Source organism: Photinus pyralis, unplaced genomic scaffold, assembly GCF_008802855.1.
Source record: "Photinus pyralis isolate 1611_PpyrPB1 unplaced genomic scaffold, Ppyr1.3 Ppyr1.4_LG9, whole genome shotgun sequence".
Taxonomy (NCBI): Eukaryota; Metazoa; Arthropoda; class Insecta; order Coleoptera; family Lampyridae; genus Photinus; species Photinus pyralis.
The window spans coordinates 5846046-5868994 of record NW_022170878.1 but is presented as its reverse complement, the minus strand read 5'-3'; the positions used below and the strand labels follow the sequence as shown (position 1 = coordinate 5868994).

The window sequence follows — 22949 nt, the reverse complement described above, 5'->3', positions numbered from 1 at the left end:
TTCGAGTGATAAGGCGGTCGATGCGAAAGAATCGGTCTATGGAAAATTTTTTATTCCCTATGGCATTCAAATTTAGACTGTATGCTCTTCAAAAAGTGGTTTAACTAGCACGTGTGACATTGAAGTGTATAAGTCGAGCTAAACCTAAAGCTGTATTGTATATTATACTACTTTTATTCCATTAACTGTTAATATACACGTTAAACCCAGTAAGGACGAAGAACCTAACCTTTTAAAAAAATTAGTTGTTTTAGCCATGTCTTGTGTAATTTGTTGCAGTGTGCGGAATATCTTTGAAATACATTTATTTATTTACTTATTTACATATTCATATTCTACAAATAATGAAGTTAGGACACATAGACCTCTCCCTCTCTCCCTACACTACAGAATTACATATTAACTTTGTTTGTGTGCGTTGGAAGGTGTTTTATAAGACAGAACTTGTAATGTGTCTCATAATCGCAATGAGCACATTTAAAGTCTTTGGTAACTTTATGTTTCAAAAGATGTTGTTTAAGACCGTATTTGATATGTGTCTCATAATTGCAAAGAGTACATTTAAAATATTTAGAACCTTTATGTTTTAAAAGGTGTTTTTTTAAGTAGTATTTGTCATTTGTCTCAAAATCACAATGAGCACATTTAAAATCTTTAGAATCCAAATGTCTTAAAAGATGTGATTTAAAATTATTTTTGGAATTAGTCTCGTAATTACATTTAGCACATTTAAAGTCTTTAGAATTGGAATGCTTTAAAAGGTGTTGTTTGAAATAGTATTTGTTGTTTGTTTCAAAATCACAATAAGCACATTTAAAATCTTTAGAATCCAAATGTCTTAAAAGGTGTGATTTAAAATTTCTTTTGTAATTCGTCTCGTAATTACACTTAGCACATTTAAAATCTTTGGAATCGATATGTTTTAAAAGGTGTACTTTAAAATCCTTTTTGTAATTCGTCTCGTAATTACATTGAAAACATTTAAAATTTTTAGAATCGATGTGTTTTAAAAGGTGTCGTTTAAAGTACTTTTTGTTATTTGTCTCATAATCACAATTAGCACATTTTAGCACATTACTAGAAAGATTGTGTGTTAAAATGTGCACTTCAAGACATTGTTTATTATTTGTTCCATAATCACAATGAGCACATTTAAAGTCTTTAACGGCGATATGTTTTAAAGCATGTCGTTTAAAGCTGTTTTTGTTATTTGTCTTGTAATCACAATTAGCACATTTAAGATCTTTAGAATCTACATGTTTTGAAAGGTGTTGTTTAAAGCAGTATTTGTTACTTGTCACGTAATCGCAATTAGTACATTTAAAATCTTTAGAAGTGATGTGTTTTAACAGGTGTTGTTTAAAGCAGAATTTATTATTTGTCTCATAATCACAATTAGCACATTTCAAATCTTTAGAATCGATATGTTTTAAAAGGTGCTGTTTAAAGCAGTATTTGTTATTTGTCGCGTAATAACAATGAGCACATTTGAAATCTTTAGAAGTGGTGTGATTTGAAAGGTGTTCTTTAAAGTTCTTTTTGATATTTGTCCCAAAATCACAAATAGCACATTTAAAATGTTTAGAATCGATGTGATTTAAAACGTGTTGTTTAAAGTAGTATTTGTCATTTGTCTCATAATCACAATGAACACATTTAAAATCTTTAGAGTCCTTATGTGTCAAAAGGTGTCGGTTAAAGTGGCTTTTTTTATTTGTCTCGTAATCACAAATAGCACATTTAAAACCTTTAGAATCGATATGCTTTAAAAGGTGTTGTTTAAAGTTCGTTTTGTGATTTGTCTCGTAATCACAATTAGCACATTTAAAATCTTTGGAATCAGTATGATTTAAAAGGTGTCGTTTAAAGTACTTGTTGCAACTTGTCTCGTAATCACAATGAGCACATTTAAAATCTTTAGTATCTCTATGTTTTAACAGGTGTTGTTTAAAGCTGTATTTGTTATTTGTCTCATAATCACAATGAACACATTTAAAATCTTTAGAATCGGCATGTATTAAAAGGTGACGTTTAAAGTGATATTTGTTATTGGTCTTGTATTCACAACTGGCACATTTAAAATCTTTAGAATCGATATGCTTTAACAGGTGTTGTTTAAAGTTCTTCTTGTAATTGGTCTCATAATGACACTCGGCACATTTAAAATCTGTAGAAACTTTATGCTTTAAAAGGTGTCGTTTAAAGTTGGGTTTACTATTTGTCTTATAATCACAATTAGCACATTGTAGCACATTAGGTTTGTTCTCTTGAAGCAACTGTTTATTCTTTGTACGATAATCACAATAACCTGTAACGTGTTGCTTTAAAAAATGTTGTTTAATTTGCACCTTACTATTGGTTGTGTGTAGACCGAAGTCATATTCCAAATCCCTGGAAATTTGTTGTGGTACTTCTCCAGTATCAAGTGATGTGGAGCACTGTACGTAACTGGTAATTTCATACTTTATTTTAACCAATGCTTCGTTGCTCACTAAAATTTTTCCTTGAAGATCCAAATGGATTTCTTCTTCTTGTTTTGGTTCAATTTTAATGAGTGATATGACATCATTTCCGTCCATATCTAGTATGCGTTACAATTACGTTTTTGTTCTCATCAAAAAGTTATTATTATTATTATAAAAAAATTAAGTTTACAATTTTCTTACCAGTCACAACTTATCAATAGGCAGCCTTTCTCTTCTCTAAATGCAAACGAAAACAAAGCTGTCGTTGTGGCTCAAGTAAAGAGGTAGGTCATATCCCGACTCGGTTAATTAGCGTTTCATTCCAGTGGCGTATCAATGGGTTTTATTTTTTATTGTATCCCCAAAATTACAATTAAATCTTTTGTCTTTAGTGAAGAATAAGATTGGAGTTAGTGAATGGGCGCATGTATTTCAATAAATGCTATTTTGTGTTTTTCTAAAATTCATAATTAACGGCCATCAGGCCATCGCCTAAAAATTCAGAAGTGGTAATACCGAAGCGGTTTCCGACAAAGGTGAACCGAAGTGTTTCAACTGCAACAATTATTTCGGGCATTTGTCCAGGAGACTGCCACAGCCGAAAGAGTGACAACGAACTATCGAAGAAATCAGAACCTGTTGCACGTGTGCACTTTAAAACATCGTTTATACATACATTGATTTTATTACAGTTTCCACAAATAATCAAAGTTCTATTTTTAACTCTAGAATATCTCAACAGCTGAAAGTTAAAAAAATCCGAAGAGTCTCCGAGCAAGAAATTTTTTGCGTTTGCTTTGAACCAATGTAAGAGCACAAACTCAGTAGTGTAGGTTTTTTCTATTCATGTTTTGTTTATATAAATATTAAATATATAAATGCCCAAGGCATCTCTATTTTTATGTCTTGCTCGGAAACAATCGATACCTACACTCAAATATTCTAACATTTAGCCAATATTTTAAATGTTGCTAAATGTCATTAAGCCACCACTACAAAATTAATATTTAACTCAAGGAGAAATTTGTTCCTTGTTTTGTGTGGTTTAAAAGGTGACGTTTAAGACAGAATTTGTTATGTGTCTCATAATCGCAATGGGCGCATTTAAAATCTTTAGAAGCTTTATGTTTTAAAAGGTGTCCTTTAAAGCACCGTTTATTATTTGTTTCATAATCACAATGGGCACATTTAAAATCTTTAGAAGCTTTGTGTTTTAAAATGTGTCCCTTAAAGCATTGTTTAAAATTTGTTTCGTACTCACAATGAGCACATTTAAAATCTTTGGAAACTTTATGTTTTAAAAGGTGTACTTTAAAACATTGTTTATTATTTGTTTCATAATCACATTGAGCACATTTCAAATCTTTAAAATCGGCATGTTTTAAAACGTGTTTTTTAAAACAGTATTTGTTACTTGTCTCGTAATCACAATGAGCACATTTAAAATCTTTACAATCAGTATGTTTTAAAAGGTGTTGTCTAAAGTAGAATTTATTATGTGTCTCATAGTCACAATCAGTACACTTAAAATCGTTAGAATCGGTATGTTTTAAAACGTGTCGTTTTAAGTGGTATTTGATATGTGTCTTGAAATCACAATTAGCACATTTAAAATCTTTAAAATCAGTATGTGTTAAAAGGTGTCGGTTAAAGCAGTATTTGTTGTTCGTCTCGTAATCACAATGAGCACATTTAAAATCTTTAGAATCGGTATGTCTTAAAAGGTGTTGTTTAAAGTGGTATTTGTTACTTGTCTCGTAATCGCAATGAACACATTTAAAATCTTTAGAAACTTTATGTTTTAAAAGGTGTCCGTTAAAACATTGTTTATTATTTGTTTCATAATCACAATGGGCACATTTAAAATCTTTGGTAACTTTATGTTTTAAAAGGTGCCGTTTAAAGTGGGATTTGTTACTGGTCTTGTAATCACAACTAGCACATTGTAGCACATTACGTTTGTGTATTAAAATGCGCCGTTTATTCTTTTTTCGATAATCACAATGATCACAAAAGCCTCCTGAATCGTTATGCTGTAAAAGATGTTCACATTCAAAACCGTTGGAAATTTCTGTTTTAATATTCCATCCATAATCAGTTTGTTGTTGTACTTCATTATCAAGAGATTTGGAGCACTGTGCAGTAATGGCAATTTCGTCCTTTATGTTAACCAATGATTCATTGCTTACTAAAATTCTTTTTTGAAGATCTGAATGGATTTCTTCTTCTTGTTTTGGTTCGATTTTAATGAGGGATAACACGTCACTTCCGTCCATGTCTAACGTTATTAAGAAATGTGTTACAAATAACGTTTTTGTTAACAGTCAACGTATTTATAGCTCCTCGTAAAGACGTGGACAAAGCTCTGGCTGTAGCTCAAATACCGACATACGTCAAGTTGGGGTTGATGGAATTCGCGATTGAGATAATAGTCATCAGTTCTGGTCACTGGTGGCAGCACATTTAATTAATAAAGGTGTGTGAAGGCCGCCATTTTGTTTATTTACAATGGCGAAAAGTAATTAATATCGTAGTGCAAAAATTTCATTTGCAATAAATGTCATCCTTCATCTCATTTTATCGACACTTGTTATCTACATTGGATAAAATTTGCTGCTCGGTGTCGTTTCATCTTTCGCTTGAATGTTGGTCATGCTTACATACTCTGCCTATGTGACCTCTCTTGTCGCACTTAAAACAATTACTGCTTTTCAATTAACAATCTTTGGCGTAGTGACCAGGATCTCCGCAGCGATAGCAAATTGTCATTTTATATAATTTACACGTGTTGTTTTGCATATTCGCCGCCATTTTGTCCTGTGATGTGTACTGCTTGAATACCGATTTCAGAGTTCGATTTCAATCAACCTCGCGGTAGATGATCGTAATACTTTTTACATTCGTCGCCAATTGTACTATTTGATAGTATGTTGACCAAGTTCATTAATTGGTACCTAGTACTTTCTATAACATTTATTACCTTCCAATCTTCTACATGAATAAAAGTTGTACTGTATCCTCTATATACTACTAACCTAAACACTACAGATCCCTCTTTCTACAAATTAATTCAAAAGACTCCAATAGGACCACACTGCACTTACCGTTTTGTGTGCGTTAAAAGATGTCGTTTAAGAGAGAATTTGTTATATGTCTCATAATCACAATGAGCACATTTAAAATCTTTCATAACTTTGTGTTAACAGGGTGCTGTTTAAAGGTGGGTTTGTAATTTGTTTCATAATCACAATTGGCACATTTAAACTCTTTAGAATCGTTGTATTTTAAAAGGTGTCGTTTAAAGTAGTATTTGTTATTTGTCTCGTAATCACAATTAGCACATTTTAAGACATTACCAGAAAGTTTGTGTGTTAAAAGGTGTCGTTTAAAGTTGCTTTTCCGATTTGTCTCGTAATCACAGTGAGCACATTTAAAATCTTTAGAATCGGTATGTATCAAAAGGTGTCGTTTAAAGGAGTATTTGTTACTTGTCTCGTAATCACAACTACCACATTTAAAATCTTTAGAATCGCTATGTTTTAAAAGGTGCCGTTCAAAGTTCTTTTTGTAATTTGTCTCGTAATTACATTTGGCACATTTAAAATCTTTAGTTTCTGTATGAATTAAAAGGTGTCGTTTAAAGTTCTTTTTATAGTTTGTCTCATAATCACAACTAGCACATTTAAAATCTTTAGAATCGGTATGAATTAACAGATGGCGTTGAAAGTATTTGTTGTAATTTGTCTCGTAGTTGCATTTAGCACATTTGAAATCTTTAGGATCGGTATGTTTTAAAAGGTGTCGATTAAAGTGGCCTTTGTTATTTGTCTCGTAATCACAATTGGCACATTTAAAATCTTTAGAATTGGTATGTTTTAAAAGATGTTGCTGAAAGCAGTATTTGTTATTTGTCTCGTAATCACAATTAGCACATTTAAATTCTTTAGAATCGGTATGTTTTAAAATGTGTCGTTTAAAGTTGAATTTGTTATTTGTGATGTAATCACAACTAGGACATTGTTGCACATTACGTTTATGTGTTAATATGTGCCGTTGAAGCAGTTGTTTATGCTTTGTCCCATAATCACAATGAGCACAGTTAAAGTCTTCTGAAAGAGTGTGCTTTGTTCCGAAATCGTTGGAAACTTGAGTTTTAATATTCCATCCACAATCAGTTTGTTGTTGTACTTCTTCACTATCAAGAGATTTGGAGCATTGTGCAGTAATGGTAATTTCCTCCTTTATTGTAACCAATGCTTCGTTACTTACTAAAATGTTCCCTTGAAGATTGAAATCAATTTCTTCTTCTTCTTGTCTTGTTTCCATTTTAATGAGTGGTAATAAAATATTGCCGTCCATATCTAGCATCAATGATTTTATCAAGAGTTTTAAAATTTGTTTATCAAAAGTAAAGTTTAGTATTAAACAATACACGTTTCTTACTTGTAGATACAAGTCCCTTTAGTCTCGGCACTGAACGGCTCGCATATCTTAATCAGTCAGGTAAGACGGACACAAGGTTCTACTTGTTTTTACTCTACCTCTCGTAGGGATTGCGAACTTTGGAGCTATGCGTGGATAATCTTCAGCACGATTTTTTGTATGAACACATTCAGCCGGTTCGGGCGGATTTAATGCAGGCACTTTGGCGTACGTTAAGAAATAACGATCAGGTGGCCCAAGTGGCTTTCAAGTAAGTAACCAACCAAAATTCATTCGCAATCTCATCATAAAAATTGTGTTACTCATCAGCTACTGACGTAGCTAAAGCTCTGGCTGTAGTTCAAGTACCGATATTAGTCAAGTTTCAGACCCCAATCCAGTGGCGGATCGAATTATGATCAAAACTAGTGAACAAAAAGATCTGCGTTTTTGGAAATTGTATCAGCTTTAATTAGTTTAAAGTGTTGGTACATTTTTAGAAGCGATAGTGTACTCTCTCCACGGAGAGGTTTTCCCTACTCCCACAAGATGAAAGACGGGCAACGAAGTGCAGGCAGTAGGTCCAGGTGAGAAACGACTGCGCAACTCCAAAAATCTAAACCCCCGCCATTTTGGTCAGAACATAACCTGTCTCATTGTAATAGTGTATAGAGCTATATTGAGGGAGCTCAGGCATTATATAATACAGGGATATAATATTTGCATACAGAGTAGTTTCGAGACCCATCACATAACAGTATTCAAATATTCACGAAATATAGTCATATTGGGCATATACAAAATAAGGTTGACCTTTGCCTTAAATAGCCTTCAAAGGATGCTAACATGATAATATCTTGTTAGCATAATTTGTACTCGAGCATAAAAGAGACAGATACAAAAAATTGCGAGTAGTCGCCTTACGAATTTTATATGTGTACCGCATCATTATGAAAGGGAACAGGAGAAAACAAGCGCGTGTTAAGATAAGGGCGAGTGTTTAACCAGATAAGAGTCGAAACGTGACAGTGTTGCCACGATCTCTCAAACCTTAAAAGTTTCGTTTCGTTTTCCGAAACCCCGAACACGTGAGAAAATGCGAGACTTGTATTGGTTAAGAGGGCACGCTTTCCACAAGTGTTGCGTTGAGGAAAACGGTGTTCGTTTTCAATGAGACTCGGCGAGATATTTAAGTAAAAACGTGGCGAGGGACGGGCATTCTGAATTAATTCTTCGAAATTCAACAGAGCACAGAGCGTGTGTGTTTTGGTTTGTGTTCCGTGCGTCTCGTATTACTGTAAATATATAATGTAAACATTGCTAGGCGTTGCGCGCACGCTACCTGCTAAAATTAACCTGATTACAAACCACTCCCACTTACACCCGCCATTTGTAAATTACACCAGCGCCTCTAGTGTCTGAATTGCGAATTACCAATTCCCTTGTTTGAATAGTACCTTACACCATTAATTAATACCTTCTACTTTGATATAACATTTATTAATTGCAAATATTCCACAAGACTATACTATAAGTTCTACATCTCGTAACTTAACCTCTATATTTTCTCCAGTTTCTAGGGCTCCAATACCACCACACCACACACTACAGAATTAATATTTAACTTACGGAGACATTTGTTCAGGGTACAAACGTTTAGTGTGCGTTAAACGGTGTCGTGTAAGGCAGAATTTGTTATGGGTCTCATAATCGCAATGAGTACATTTCAAATCTTTGGAAGCTGTATGTGTTAAAAGGTGTCTTTTAAAGTTGTTTTTCTGATGTGTTTTGTAATCACAATGAGCACATTTAAAAACTTTGGGCTCTGTATGTATCAAAAGGTGTTGTTTGAAGTAGTTATTTGTTACTTGTTTCATAATTACAATGAGCACATTTAAACTCTTTAGAATTATGATTTAAAAGGTGTCGGTTAATGTTGCTTTTCTTATGTGTTTTGTAATCACAATGAGCACATTTAAAAACTTTGGACTCGGTATGTTTTAAAAGGTGCTGTTTAAAGTAGTAGTTGTCATTTGTCTCATAATCACAATTAGCACATTTAAAAAGTTTAGAATCAGTATGGTTTAAAAGGTGACGTTTAAAGTTCTTTTTGTAATTTGTTTCGTAATTACATTTAGCACATTTAAAATCTTTACGATTTATATGTTGTAGTAGGTGTTGTTTAAAGCGGTATTTGACATTTGTCTCGTAATTACATTTAGCACATTTAAAATCTTTAGAATCGCTATGTTTTTAAAGGTGTCGGTTAAGATATTGTTTATGATTTGTTATATAATCACAATGAGCACATTTAAAACCTTTAGAATCAGTATGATTTAAAAGGTGTCGTTTAAAGTGGTATTTGTTATTTGTCTCATAATCACAATGGGCACATTGAAAATCATTGGAAATATCGAGCGATTTGGAGGTGTGTGCAGTAATGATAATTTCGTCCTTTACTGTAACTAATGATTCATTGCTCACTAAAATGCTATCTTGAAGATTGGAACGAATTTCTTCTTCTTGTTTTGGTTCGATTTTAATTATTGGTACATCATTTCTGTCCATTTCTAGCATTTTGACTCGTGTTTGTTTATCAAAACTAAAACAATAATTTCTACCAGTCACAGTCTATTGGTCTACCACCAATACTGACGTAGATAAAGCACTGGCTGTAGCTCAAGTATCGGTAATCCCTTTCCAGTGGCGGGCCAAAGAGTTATATTTTATACTGCATCTCCAAATTCTGGCTTCTTTTAAACTATTCATTTTGGATGTCTTTATAGGCATCATCGTTGAGTTATATCCTGGGCATCGATTCCCGAAGTTAGTCGTTGTGCTAGTGATGTGCATGTGATGTGACCGGCTGCCATGACGTCATGATCGTATACAAACTTTATGCGCTAACCAATTACAGACAAGAATTGAACTGTCATTTGTCAGTTTTGTATTTTGTTTTGATTTTGCATTATGGATACTGCTATTAATAACCAGAAAATCCTGGAACAATTCCATGTTTTATTTCACAGAAAATATGTGAATTTATAGGTTAGGGCACTGAATAACCTCTATAGCAAAACAGCTGCAAGATCCGTCCTGTAGCTGCAACTGCGCATGACTTTCACGCAACGAGTGGTCTTGACCAGTCGTTGCGTTCGATCAACTTTTCGCTCGATGTGGTAGGTTCGAGAATGCAGTGACATTCACGTTCACATCAAGGTCAGTCGATGTGAACAAAGCACATCTTCGGGAATCGACGCCCTGGTTCGGCACAATCCGAGGAAGTAACTTTTGAATTTGAAGAATTTAAATCTGACGTCGATTAAATACATTTAAGAAGCACAAATAGATTTTACAGCGAATCCACTCCTTTCCCATTAGTGAAAAGTAACAATCCGAAGTCTCTTACATAAAAGACATGAAATAAACATTGTTAATTAGCCGGACCTCCGTCAGTCCAGAAGGTATCTGAAGGTCTTGGATACGGTAACGTTAAGTATCTGATACTTAGGAAAAAAAAAAGATGCATTGACAAAAAGCCATTTAACCTATACTGAATCTCTCACCGATGCGGAGATAACAACAGTGCTCCTCTAGAAATCCCAGGGGGACTACTTAATGGCAAATTTCAACCTTTTACGTCCAGTTGTGGCTGTGCGGTGTCTGTCTTATTACTCAGTCAGTAACTGAAGGGTTTTATTGAAGATCTTTATTACAGTTTTCACAAGAGCGAATGTTTATTTTTAATTCTAAAAACTTAAACTTAATTATCTTGGAGCAAGAGATAACAATGGAGAACATATGTTACTTTTATGCTATGTTAGATCCCATATTATACAGGTAACGCACCTCTTCTCCATTTCAAAGGTATCTTGAAACAATCAAATACGTTGTTAGTTGGAAACCTTTGAAGGTAAAACAAAGGTACACCATTACTGACGTGATAACTATTAATTAAATGTTAATTACCAGCTGAAATGGTTTGGATTTCTGTACTTAAATAACTAGAATTAATTAGCTTGACTGGGAATTTGGTCCCTAACGCATTGTGCGTGCCTTAAAAGGTGTTGTTTAAGGCAGAATTTATTATGTGTCTCATAATTGCAATGAGCACATTTAAAATCTTTAGAAACTTTATGTTTCGAAACGTGTTGTTTAAAGTAGCGTTTGTTATTTGTCTCATAATCACAATTGGCACATTTCAAATCTTTGAAATCGGTGTGTTTTAAAAGGTGTCGATTAAAATAGTACTTGTTACTAGTCTGGTAGTCACAATTAGCACATTTAAAGTCTTTCGACACTTTATGTTTTAAAAGGTGTTGTTCAAAGTAGCGTTTATTACTAGTCTCGTAATCACAACTAACACATTTATATCCTTTAGAAACTGAATGTTTTAAAACGTGTCGTTTTAAGTACAATTTGTTACTTGTCTTGTAATCACAATTAGAACATTTAAAACATTTAGAAGTGGTATGTTTTAAAAGGTGCCGCTTAAAGTTGTTTTTCTTATATGTCTCGTAATTACATTTAGCACATTTGAAATCTATAGAATCGGTATGTTTTAAAAGGTGCCGTTTATAGTGGTTTTTGTTATATGTCTCGTAATTACACATACCACATTTTAAATCTTTAGAATCGGTATGTTTTAAAAGGTGTTGTTTAAAGTAAGTTTTGTTATGTGTCTCAAAATTGCATTTAACACATTTAAAATCTTTAGAATTGGAATGTATGAAGAGGTGTTGTTTAAAGTAGCATTTGATACTTGTCTCGAAATCACAATGATTACATTTAAATACTTTAGGATCGGTATGTTTTAAAAGGTGTTGTGTAAGGCTAGGTTTGTAATTTGTCTTGAAATCACAAATATCACATTTAAAAACTTTAGAGGCGGTATGTCTTAAAAGGTGTTGTTTAAAAATGGGTTTGTAATTTGTGTCGAAATCACAAATAGCACATTTAAAAACTTTAGAATTGATATGTTTTAAAAGGTGTTGTTTCAAGTGGTATTTGTTATTTGTTCCGTAATCACAATTGCCACATTTAAAATCTTTAGAAGCTTTATGTTTTAAAAGGTGTTGTTTGAAATAGTGTTTGTAATTTGTCTCGAAATCACAAGTTGCACATTTAAAAACTTTAGAATGGGTGTGTTTTAAAAGGTGTTGTTTCAAGTGGTATTTGTTATTTGTTTTGTAATCACAATTACCACATTTAAAATCTTTAGAATCGGTATGTTTTAAAAGGTGTCGTTTAAAGCTGGGTTTGTAATTTGTCTCGAAATAGCAAATAGCACATTTAAAATCCTTAAAATCGGTATGTTTTAAAAGGTGTTTTGTCAAGCAGTATTTGTTATTTGTTTCATAATCGCAATTAGCACATTTAAAAGCTTTAGAATCGGTATGTATTAAAAGGTGTCGTTTAATGCTGGGTTTGTAATTTGTCTCGAAATCACAAATAGCACATTTAAAATCTTTAGAATCGGTATGTTTTAAAACATGTTGTTTAAAGCAGTATGTGTTATTCGTTTCGTAATCACAATTGCCACATTTAAAATCTTTAGAAGCTTTATGTTTTAAAAGGTGTTGTTTGAAATAGTATTTGTAATTTGTCTCGAAATCACAAGTTGCACATTTAAAAACTTTAGAATGGGTATGTTTTAAAAGGTGTTGTTTAAAGCAATATTTGATATTTGTCTGGTAATCACAACTAGAACAATGTAGCACATTACGCTTATGACGTTGAAGTTGTTGTTCCTTCTTTGTTACACAGTTCTGAAACATTATGCTTTAAAAGATGTTGTTTAAATAGTACCTTACTATTCGTTGTGTATTGACCGAAGTGGCATTCGTGTATATTTCAGTTTTAATATTCCAACCACAATCGCCTTCATTATCGAGCGATTTGGAGCACTCTGCAGTAATGGTCATTTCGTCCTTTATTGCAACCAATGCTTCGTTGTTCACTAAAATGTTTCCTACAAGATCCGAATGAATTTCTTCTTCTTGTTTTGGTTCGATTTTAATAAGTGATACATCATTTCCGTTCATATCTAGTACCAGTAACGTACTTTTATATTAAACAAGCTACAACTACAACTTGAACAACTTTCTTACCAGCCAGTCTATTTATAGCTCGTGGTACAGTAAAGCTCTGGGCTGTAGCTCAACTACCCGTATAGGCGAAGTTATTAGTGTCGATCTCCAGTGGCGTATCTATGGGTTTGATTTTATACTGTTTCCAGCAAATTCTGGTTTCTCCTCAATTGCAAGTTCGAGTTTCCCGAGTGCGCCTGGGCGTCGATTCCCGAAGATGTGCTTTGTTCACATCGACTGACCTTGATGTGAACGTGAATGTCACTGCATTCTCGAACCTATCACATCGAGCGAAAAGTTGATCGAACGCAACGACTGGTCAAGACCACTCGTTGCGTGAAAGTCATGCGCAGTTGCAGCTACAGGATGGATCTTGCAGCTGTTTTGCTATAGAGGTGCCCTAACCTATAAATTCACATATTTTCTGTGAAATAAAACATGGAATTGTTCGAGGATTTTCTGGTTATTAATAGCAGTATCCATAATGCAAAAACAAAACAAAATACAAAACTGACAAATGACAGTTCAATTCTTGTCTGTGATTGGTTAGCGCATAAAGTTTGTCCACGATTCGGGAATGCAGCTAAACTTGAACTTATCCCTATCGTATACGATCATGACGTCAAGGCAGCCGGTCACATCACATGCACATCACGGAGCATATCGACTAACTTCGGGAATCGATGCCCTGAATATCGCACGACTAGTGTTTTGATGAGATAGAGAATTGTTCTTTGAAAAACTGTAATTCATTTTAAGACTTTCTTTGTGTCGACCATCTGCGCGTGGGGTAAACGTAAAAAACGGACTTGGTTGAATGTCGTTTTGTACACAGAAGTGCGCGCGCCGAAAAGAATTAAAAAGAAAAAAAATCTCTGCATGACCCTCGGCGGTAAAACAAAAAACTATTGTAATAAACAATGTATGACAGCGAAAATAAAGAACTAAGCTAATAAGAAATCCACTACAGAAATTATCTTACATCTTAAACTAGTGGATTGCAATATGGCGTGAGTATACTACATTTAAATTACGAGCGAAAAGAATTTAAATACGAATCGAATCAATTGGTGAGAAAATACCGTTACGTATTCTCAAAGTTCGTAAATTTGGATGATGTACAAAAAATGCCTATTAACTAAGTTAATTAAACGCAAATTAAAACACAAATGTAAAACACGCAACACTGGATTAATATTAGAGAGTGTATGGGCGTAGTCTAAGTAGTAGGAGCCCCCAAATCAGGCTCAGTTTCCACATAATGGCATTGGTGCATCGTAACTCCCCCGAACTCTGACCACATATGCACAGACTGAACTGAAGTATATATTAAAAAATAGGCGGCCGCCCGTAAGTATGACGGTCCTCGGTTGCGGATGCTACGCGACTAAAGTTGACTGGTAGAGTTTTATTGATTTGAGTTTATTACACGAAAATGTTTATTTTTAATTCTAATTTCTCCTAACAGTTAAAGTAGAAAATTTAAAAACAAATCTTGGCGCAAGAGATAAAAATGGATAACATATGATGAACAATCAAATATGTTGTAAACTAGAAAAAGTTACAAATATGAAGAATCTCGTTTTTGTTACATTAAAATAATTAAGCGGTTTAATTAACCAGCTGAAATAGTTTGGATTTCAGCAGTTCATGTTACTTCAAAATCTAAAAATCAGGGACCTCACAAATTACAATATGAACGGGAAATTTGTTACTTGTACAAACGATTTGTATGCGTTAAAAGGTGTCGTTTAAGACAGCATTTGTCATGTGTCTCATATTCGCAATGAGCACATTTAAAATCTTTAGTAACTTTATGTTTTAAAAGGTGTAGTTTAAAGTAGCGTTTGTTATTTGTGTCGTACCCACAATTCGCACATTTAAAAGCTTTAAAGTCGGTATGTTTTAGAAGGTGTTCTTTAAAGTTGTGTTTGTAAAATGTCTTGAAATCACAAACAGTACATTTAAAATCATTAGAATCGGTATGTTTTAAAAGATGTCGTTTTAAGTAGTGTTTGTTACTCGTCTTGTAATCACAATTAGTACATTTAAATACATTGGAAGCTGTATGAATTAGAAGGTGTCGTTGAAAGTTGTTTTTGAAATGTGTCTCGTAATTACATTTAGCACATCGAAAATCTTTATAATCGGTATGTTTTAAAAGGTGCTGTTTAAAGTTGTGTTTGATATGTGTCTCGTAATTACATTTAGCACATTTAAAATCTTTAGAATCAGTATGTTTTAAACGGTGTTGTTTGAGGTAGTATTTGTTAGTTGTATTGTAATCACAATGAGCACATTTGAAATCTTCAGAATTAGTATGTTTTAAGAGGTGCCGTTTAAAGTGGTATTTGTTATTTGTCTTGAAATCACAATGAGCACATTTGAAATCTTCAGAATCCATATGTTTTAAAAGGTGTTGTTTAAATCCGAGTTTGTAATTGGTCTCGAAATCACAAATAGGACATTTAAAAGCTTTAGAATCGATATGTTTTAAAAGGTGCTGATCAAAGCTGTGTTTGTAATTTGTCTCAAAATCACAAATAGCACATTTTAAAACGGCATGTTTTAAAAGGTGTTGTTCAAAGCTGGGTTTGTAATTTGTCTTGAAATCACAAGTAGCACATTTAAAAACGTTATAATGGGTATTTGAAAGGTGTCGTTTCAAGTGGTATTTGTTATTTGTTACATAATCACAATTAGCACATCGAAAATCTTTAGAATCGGTATGTTTTAAAAGGTGTCGTGTCAAGCTGCGTTTGTAATTTGTCCCGAAATCACAAATAGCACATTTGAAGTCTTTAGAATCGGTATGTGTTAAAAGGTGTTTTTTAAAGCAGTCTTTGTTATTTGTTGCGTAATTACAATTAGCACATTTAAAATGTTTAAAATTGGCATGTATTAAAAGATGTCGTTTAATGCTGGGTTTGTGATTTGTACCGAAATTACAAATAGCACATTTAAAATCTTTAGAATTGGAATGTTTTAAAAGGTGTTGCTTAAAGCAGTATTTGACATTTGTCTTGTAATCACAATTAGTACATTGTAGCACATTACGTTTGCGTGTTAAGATACGCCGTTGTTTCTTCTTTGTTGCACAGTTCTGAAACATTATGCTTTAAAAGTTGTTGTTCAACTTGGACCCTTACTCTTTGTTGTGTGTTGGCCGAAGTTACATTCAAATTACAAATTTGACTTTTAATATTCCAACCACAATCAGTGTGTTGTTCTACTTCTTCATTATCGAGCGATTTGGAGCACTGTGCAGTGATAGTAATTTCGTCCTTTACTGCAACCAATGCTTCGTTGCTTACTAAAATGTTATCTTGAAGATCAGAATGGATTTCTTGTTCTTGTTCGATTTTAATGAATGGTACATCATTTTCGTCCATATCTAGCCTCAATAGCTTTATCAACAAACGTGTTACAATTAAATATGTTTTAGTTTATCAAAAATAAACTTTTGTATCAAGCGCTACAAATTTCTTACCATTCACAACCAATACTTCTAATTCTAGATGCAGAATACTGTTCTGTGAAGAAAGCACCGGCAAGATATGGGCCAAAGTCCAGTTTCATTAGCGTGCCACTCCAGTGGCGTATCGATGGGCTTTATTTTATACTGTATTCCCGAATTAAGTTCGCCTTCAGCGAGTACATTGATATTTAGTATTGTCAAATTTCAAGTTTTGTGCCAATTTTGTGCTGTACGTAACAAAAGGTAATTGAAATTATTCGCTTTATTGTAAATCGTATTGCTTTCAGCTGCTCGTAGTAATGGAATGAATGGAAACGGTTTACGAGAGCCCCATAGTGAGAATGAAAAAAAAACCTCACCCTGAATATTGATTTTATTAGGTTCCACAACTCACAAATAAGCAAATTTTATACAGCCCATTATGTATGGAATATGTAGATATCTCGATAAACATTGAATGTATACAACATTTTTACTTCACATAAAAACACTTTTATTGCCATCAAAATGCTTACATTTCCAAGCATTTATATTTATAAGTCAAGCATGTTTGTCCATAAAAATCCTAAATACTTTACCCAATTGAATGCTAATCATGACTATAAGACAAGAAACTCTGATATCCTCACTATTCCCGTTCACCGTACGACCAAATTCGAAAAAGGACCATTGTACAATTGCATAAAAATATATAATTCCCTTCCATCTACTATTAAAAATTTGAAAAGCGACATGGCATTTAAAACGGCACTAAAAAGTTTTTTAGTGCACAATTGTTTCTATAAAACAAGCGATTTGTATACACTGTGATTTATATTGACCAACTGTGATACGACATATTTTTAATGTGTTTTTTAATGTGTTTTTTAACGTGTTTTTTAATGTGTTTTTGTTAATATTAGTGACTATGTCTATGTCAATGTATATTGATCACAGGCAATAAATATATTATTATGGTCGGTGTTTCTTGTGAGAACTCAGGTCTAGCCTGGTTAACTAATCGCACGGATTAAAATCAAGTAACGATTAGTGTCTGTGTCTGTGTCTGGTGAAGTTATGTAGGGTCCTTAAAAAAAAAAAATAAAAATAAAAAAAATAAAAAAAATCACACACGTACATTGGACATCTAGGGATAATGTAATTCGTACTTACCAACATACCTATTGATGGGCACAATAGCCAACGCTATCAGGAAAGAGGAAAACAAAACAAAACAAAAAAAAATCATTATAATAATTCCTGTAATTTTATTAAATGGAGTTTATTGTGTAAGTGTTTCTTTGGCTTTGCGTTTGGGTTGAATACGAGTGGGTTGTGATAACGTGGTGTGCTTCTGTGAAGAAGGAGTTTTGTGTTTTTTAATTGTATTTATGGTGTTTCTTTGTTCCTGAGGTCGTATTTGTGAGGTTGCTTGGGTTTTTGGTGGAGATATTGCAGTATTTTGTGAGCCTGTGGTGCTGTTAAGGTTTTTGCGTTTCGGTTGTATACGAGTGGGTTGTTTCTGAGAAGAAGGAGTATTGTGTTTTTTAACTGTGCTAGGGCGTGTAACTTTATTGGATGGACCTGTCTTTGTAGTACATGTTGCGTTACTTGTGTTTATGGTGTTTCTTTGTTCTTGAGGTTGTATTTGTGAGGTTGCTTGGGTTATTGATGGAGATATTACAGTATTTTGTGAGCTAGTAGTGCTGTATAGGTTTTTGCGTTTGGGTTGAATACGAGTGGGTTGTGATAACGTGGTGTGCTTCGGTGAAGAAGGAGTTATGTGTTTTTTAATTGTGCTAGGGCGTGTAATTTTATTGGGTGGACCTGTCTTTGTAGTGCATGTTGCGTTACTTGTATTTATGATGTTTCTTTGTTCTTGAGGTTGTATTTGTGAAGTTGCTTGGGTTTTTGGTGGAGATATTTTAGTATGTTGTGAGCCTGTAGTTCTGTTAAGGTTTTTGCGTTGCGGTTGAATACGAGTGGGTTGTGAAAATGTGGTGTGTTTCTGTGAAGAAGGAGTTTTGTGTTTTTTAACTGTGCTAGGGCGTGTAACTTTATTGGATGGACCTGTCTTTGTAGTACATGTTGCGTTACTTGTATTTATGGTGTTTCTTTGTTCTTGAGGTTGTATTTGAGAGGTTGCTTGGGTTTTTGCTGGAGATATTTTAGTATGTTGTGAGCCTGTAGTTCTGTTAAGGTTTTCGCGTTTCGGTTGAATACGAGTGGGTTGTGATAATGTGGTGTGCTTCTGTGAAGAAGGAGTTTTGTGTTTTTTAAATGTGCTAGGGCGTGTAACTTTATTGGATGGACCTGTCTTTGTAGTGTATGTTGCGTTACTTGTATTTATGGTGTTTCTTTGTTCTTGAAGTTGTATTTCTGTTGTTGCATGGGTTATTGGTGGAGACATTACAGTATTTTGTGAGCCTGTAGTGCTGTTAAGGTTGTTGCGTTTGGGTTGATTACGAGTGGGTTGTGTTTGTGATACCGTGGTGTGTTTCTGAGAAGAAAGAGTATTGTGTTTTTTAGCTGTGCTAGGCCGTGTGGGTGAGGGCGTCTTTGTAGTGCGTGTTGCGTTACTTGTATTTATTGCGTTTGTTTGTTCAGGAAGTTGTGTTTGTGTGGTTGGTTGAGTTAAGAGTGGAGATATTACAGTATGTTGTGTGTCATGTTGTGAGTCTAAAGTGCTGTTTAGGCTTTTGCGTTTGGGTTGAATACTAATGGGTGGTGATAATGTGGTTTGCTTCAGAGGTGAATCTCTGATTGTAGTATATGTTGTATCATTTGTTGTACCTACTTGTTTGTTCGGTAAGTTGTATTTGTGTGTTTGTTTGGGTTAGAGGTGGAGATATTACAGTATGTTGTGTACCGTGTTGTGAGCGAGTACTGTTGTTTACATGTATACGCTGTGGATCATTTCTGTATGTAGTATCTTGTGTTATGTTTAGAAATTTACGAACAATATGGCATGTGTTGATAATGACTGCTTTTTGTAAATGTTTGTATGTGTTTTTGTCTAAACCCAATAGTTGTAAATTGTGGTGTATTGTCTTTGGTATAACTCCAGTAGCACTAAGAATAATGGGAACTATAACAGTAGATTTCATTCTCCATTGCGTCTTAAGCTCGATAGCTATATCGGTGAATTTGCGGTGTTTTTCTGCATGTGTTTTAGTTAAGTTGTTAGTGTTGGGGATGGCAATGTCTATAATACAAATGGATTTTTGTGTTTTATCTATAAGTGTAATGTCTGGTCTATTATTGTGGATAGTTTTGTCTGTGAGTAGTGTCCTGTCCCAATATAATTTGTGTGTGTTGTTTTCGATTATTATTATTATTATTATTATTATTATTATATATGAAAGTTGTTTAACATTTTATTTCCCATAATAAGGCAGATTTCAGTTGTTTTTATTTCAGAAAACAAATGAGTGACGAAAAACAATTGAGTGACGAAAAACAATTGAATTTTTTTTAATGGCAGTGCACCTTTCCATTAGGCTTATTTGATCGAGATTTTTTTTCACTTCTCGACGATGTAACATGTTAGTACTCTAATACAAGAAAATTTTTCAAAAAAGCTTATAATCACATCAATAACATTAATCTAGATGTCCTACATCAGAATAAACAAATGAATGTGTACGTTTGTTACCATTTTATTGCTAATTTAATTTTGTCTTCAAGGTTTAATATGAAACGTAGTACGTACACGTTCATTTGTTTTATTTCAGATGTAGGATATCTAAATTAATGTTACTGATGTGATTATAATTTTTTTTAAATACATTTCTTGTGTTAGGGTACTAACATGTTAAGGCCGTATTAGACGATGCAATTTTTATTGCAATCCTTGCAGCAACTATTGCTGCTATTATTGCAGCAATTATTGCAAAAAGATCCAATGATTACACTATGCAATTTATTTGGCAATTTTTTTATACCCAATTCTAATCATGTATTGGTGCCAATTAAAGTGGAATTGGCATCACTGGGAAATACTTGAAAGCAACTTCACGTCTGTTGTAGACCAGGAAACGTGTGTTTTGTGACGTTTCCTTTGTTGAAGGCCGTGCAATTTATTATTTATATTTGCACGCACTTATTCACACTCATGGCCGTTTCCACCGACAAATTTAAGTGGAGCTTAGTTTAAGCGTAGCTTAAAATCCATGGCAACGATTATTGAGACAATGGTTGCCATGGATTTTAAGCTACGCTTAAGCTAAGCCCGGCTTAAATATGTCGGTGTAAACGGCCATCAGGTTCGTTAAATTCATTGAGTAGGTTTAGGTTTCCCTTTGTGAAATCGTTATTGACAAGCCACTGCCTGGTCCAAAAATGTCGTCGTCTTCTTTGTTTCTTTTTTTTTAAAAGAGCAACAGCAGACGCAATAACTAAAGATGCGGCAGCAAATGTAACACCAAGTCATGTTCACCGGGAGAAGACGCTATCCATAACCAGATGCTTCGCCACTGTAGTTCTGAAATGAAAAATACCATCTTAAGATCCTTCAACAACTGCTGGAATGATTCTACCTACCCCTCAGAATGGAAGCAAGCCATCGTAATTCCTATACCGAAACCAGGAAAAGATCCGTTGCAGGCACAAAGTTATCGCCCAATTAGTTTGACATCTTGCTTGGGAAAACTGCTAGAAAAAATGGTTAATGTGCGGCTACAAACATTTCTCGAAAGCAATAACGCATACGTGCCTTACCAAACTGGTTTTCGGAAAGGACGGTCAACGGTAGACCATCTGGTCAAACTGACAGACAGAATTCTGAGGGCATTTGACAGTGGTGAACATCTGGTTGCGGTCTTCTTCGATATAAAAGGTGCTTATGACATGACTTGGAGATATGGAATAATGCAAAATATGTATAAATACAATCTTCGAGGGAATTTACCTAAATTTATAAAATCCTTTTTAGAGGATAGGAAGTTCTGTGTAAGAATCGGCGATATCAACTCCAAAGAGTATGTTTTAGAAAATGGTGTGCCGCAGGGGTCAACACTCAGTTGTTCCCTGTTCGGCATCGCCATAAATGAAATAGCCAAATGTGTTGAGGAGTCAATTGATAAATGCTTATACGTAGACGATTTAATGGTTTGTTGTTCTGGTAAGACGGTTGGCACAATAACTCGAAACCTACAAACGGCAATTAACATCATTTGTCATAACGCCATTGCTGTCGGGTACGTGCTGTCGGAGGAGAAGACAAAGGTTGTTCACTTTTGTCGACTCCGTAAGCCCCACTATGACCCCGTTTTGTTTATGAACAATCGTATAATCAGTGTTGTCCAAGAAGTCAAGTTCCTCGGACTTACCTTTGATAGGGGATTACGATGGTCAAAGCATTTGGAGAATGTTGCGGCTACATGTAGAAAATCGCTGAACATTATGAGAGTTCTAGCTCATCATAGGTGGGGAGCTCACCCTAAGACCCTCCTAGATATTTATAAGGCCCTCATCCTATCAAGGATGGATTATGGATGTGCAGCGTACTCTACATGTGGCAGTAATACTTTGCTTGAGAAACTTGACAAGATTCAGAACCTGGCCATTCGCTACTCTTTGGGAGCATATCCAACAAGTCCGGTAACATCGCTCCACGCCGAGGCAAATATTCCCCCTCTAGCTCTACGCCGGAAACAGATTGTCGCAAACTATTATATAAAAGTAAGGATAGATGATAAACATCCAAATTTTATATCACTTACTGATGCAACTACAATTGCTCGGCTAAATAGATGTAGATCGTTAGGTGTTAGAGCTAGAGAGGTATTAAACTATATCCAACTGGATAACGTTGACTTTACGAATATGTCATCTATTGCACGACGTGAACTTGTGAAGACGAAAATTTATGAGCGGTGGAGTGAACAGTGGTCGGAGACTGATACGGCTTTGAAGAGGATCAAACAGAGTCTGGATCCGCTATTTTATATCGACGTTGGGCGTTTGAACTTGATCAGGCTGTACAGACTCCGGCTGGGGCATACTGCCCTCACTCATGGATATTTGTTGGCGGGCGAAGAACGGCCACTATGCGAACAATGTGGTGTTATTTTAACACCACATTATATTATTTCTGTCTGTCCGCAGTACACAGATGTACGTGTGCTCTTTAATATCGACCCTGCATGGGAAAATAACTTTAAAAACAAAGAGCAATGTAAAAATTCTCTTGCCTTCATCCAAAGAATTGGTATAGCAAATGATCTGTGATATTTTTAAATTGTTGGTTTTGTATGTTAATAAATGTAACTAGATCCGTTTCTGTCCCATTGGACTTATATAGTCATCTTTTTCTGTGTAAAAGTATGTATAAAGGCGAATGGCCCTAGAAGCCGAAGCCTCAGGTGGGGTTTTAGTGGGTGAGAGTCCCACACTACTCCGGACTTTTCCATCCATTTCCCCACCTGACAAAAAAAAAAAAAAAATAATAATAATATTTAATTGTGAGAAGGTGTGAATTACACTTACACTCATAAAAAAAAATGGGAAATTACA

General features: G+C 34.3%; 3 protein-coding genes across 8 annotated transcripts; all 3 read right to left on the bottom strand.

Annotated features, from left to right (window-relative positions):
- Window positions 1–278: 278 nt before the first annotated feature.
- On the bottom strand, window positions 279–3686 carry LOC116179961 (oocyte zinc finger protein XlCOF6-like). 3 transcript variants are annotated; one of them, XM_031499782.1, is made up of 3 exons: window positions 2667–3686; window positions 2354–2610; window positions 279–2308 (listed from the first exon to the last, which is right to left on the bottom strand). In XM_031499782.1, exons 2-3 carry the CDS (start codon window positions 2577–2579, stop codon window positions 393–395), a joined length of 2142 nt encoding a protein of 713 aa, XP_031355642.1. In that variant the 5' UTR covers window positions 2580–2610; window positions 2667–3686; the 3' UTR covers window positions 279–392. The 3 variants fall into 3 exon arrangements, with proteins under 3 accessions (XP_031355642.1, XP_031355641.1, XP_031355643.1); XM_031499781.1 differs by having other exon boundaries at window positions 2354–2581; XM_031499783.1 differs by lacking the exon at window positions 2667–3686 and having other exon boundaries at window positions 2354–2656.
- A 6883-nt stretch (window positions 3687–10569) lies between these two features.
- On the bottom strand, window positions 10570–13144 carry LOC116180742 (gastrula zinc finger protein XlCGF57.1-like). 2 transcript variants are annotated; one of them, XM_031500863.1, is made up of 3 exons: window positions 12998–13144; window positions 12701–12933; window positions 10570–12655 (listed from the first exon to the last, which is right to left on the bottom strand). In XM_031500863.1, exons 2-3 carry the CDS (start codon window positions 12929–12931, stop codon window positions 10898–10900), a joined length of 1989 nt encoding a protein of 662 aa, XP_031356723.1. In that variant the 5' UTR covers window positions 12932–12933; window positions 12998–13144; the 3' UTR covers window positions 10570–10897. The 2 variants fall into 2 exon arrangements, with proteins under 2 accessions (XP_031356723.1, XP_031356722.1); XM_031500862.1 differs by having other exon boundaries at window positions 12701–13144.
- Window positions 13145–14369: 1225 nt separating this feature from the next.
- LOC116180743 (gastrula zinc finger protein XlCGF57.1-like) lies at window positions 14370–16650 on the bottom strand. Of its 3 annotated transcripts, none has more exons than XM_031500866.1 (3): window positions 16467–16650; window positions 16126–16370; window positions 14370–16079 (listed from the first exon to the last, which is right to left on the bottom strand). In XM_031500866.1, the coding sequence occupies exons 2-3, from the start codon at window positions 16366–16368 to the stop codon at window positions 14688–14690; spliced, it is 1635 nt and encodes a 544-aa protein (XP_031356726.1). In that variant the 5' UTR covers window positions 16369–16370; window positions 16467–16650; the 3' UTR covers window positions 14370–14687. The 3 variants fall into 3 exon arrangements, with proteins under 3 accessions (XP_031356726.1, XP_031356724.1, XP_031356725.1); XM_031500864.1 differs by having other exon boundaries at window positions 16126–16383; window positions 16467–16512; XM_031500865.1 differs by having other exon boundaries at window positions 16126–16510.
- Window positions 16651–22949: the final 6299 nt, after the last annotated feature.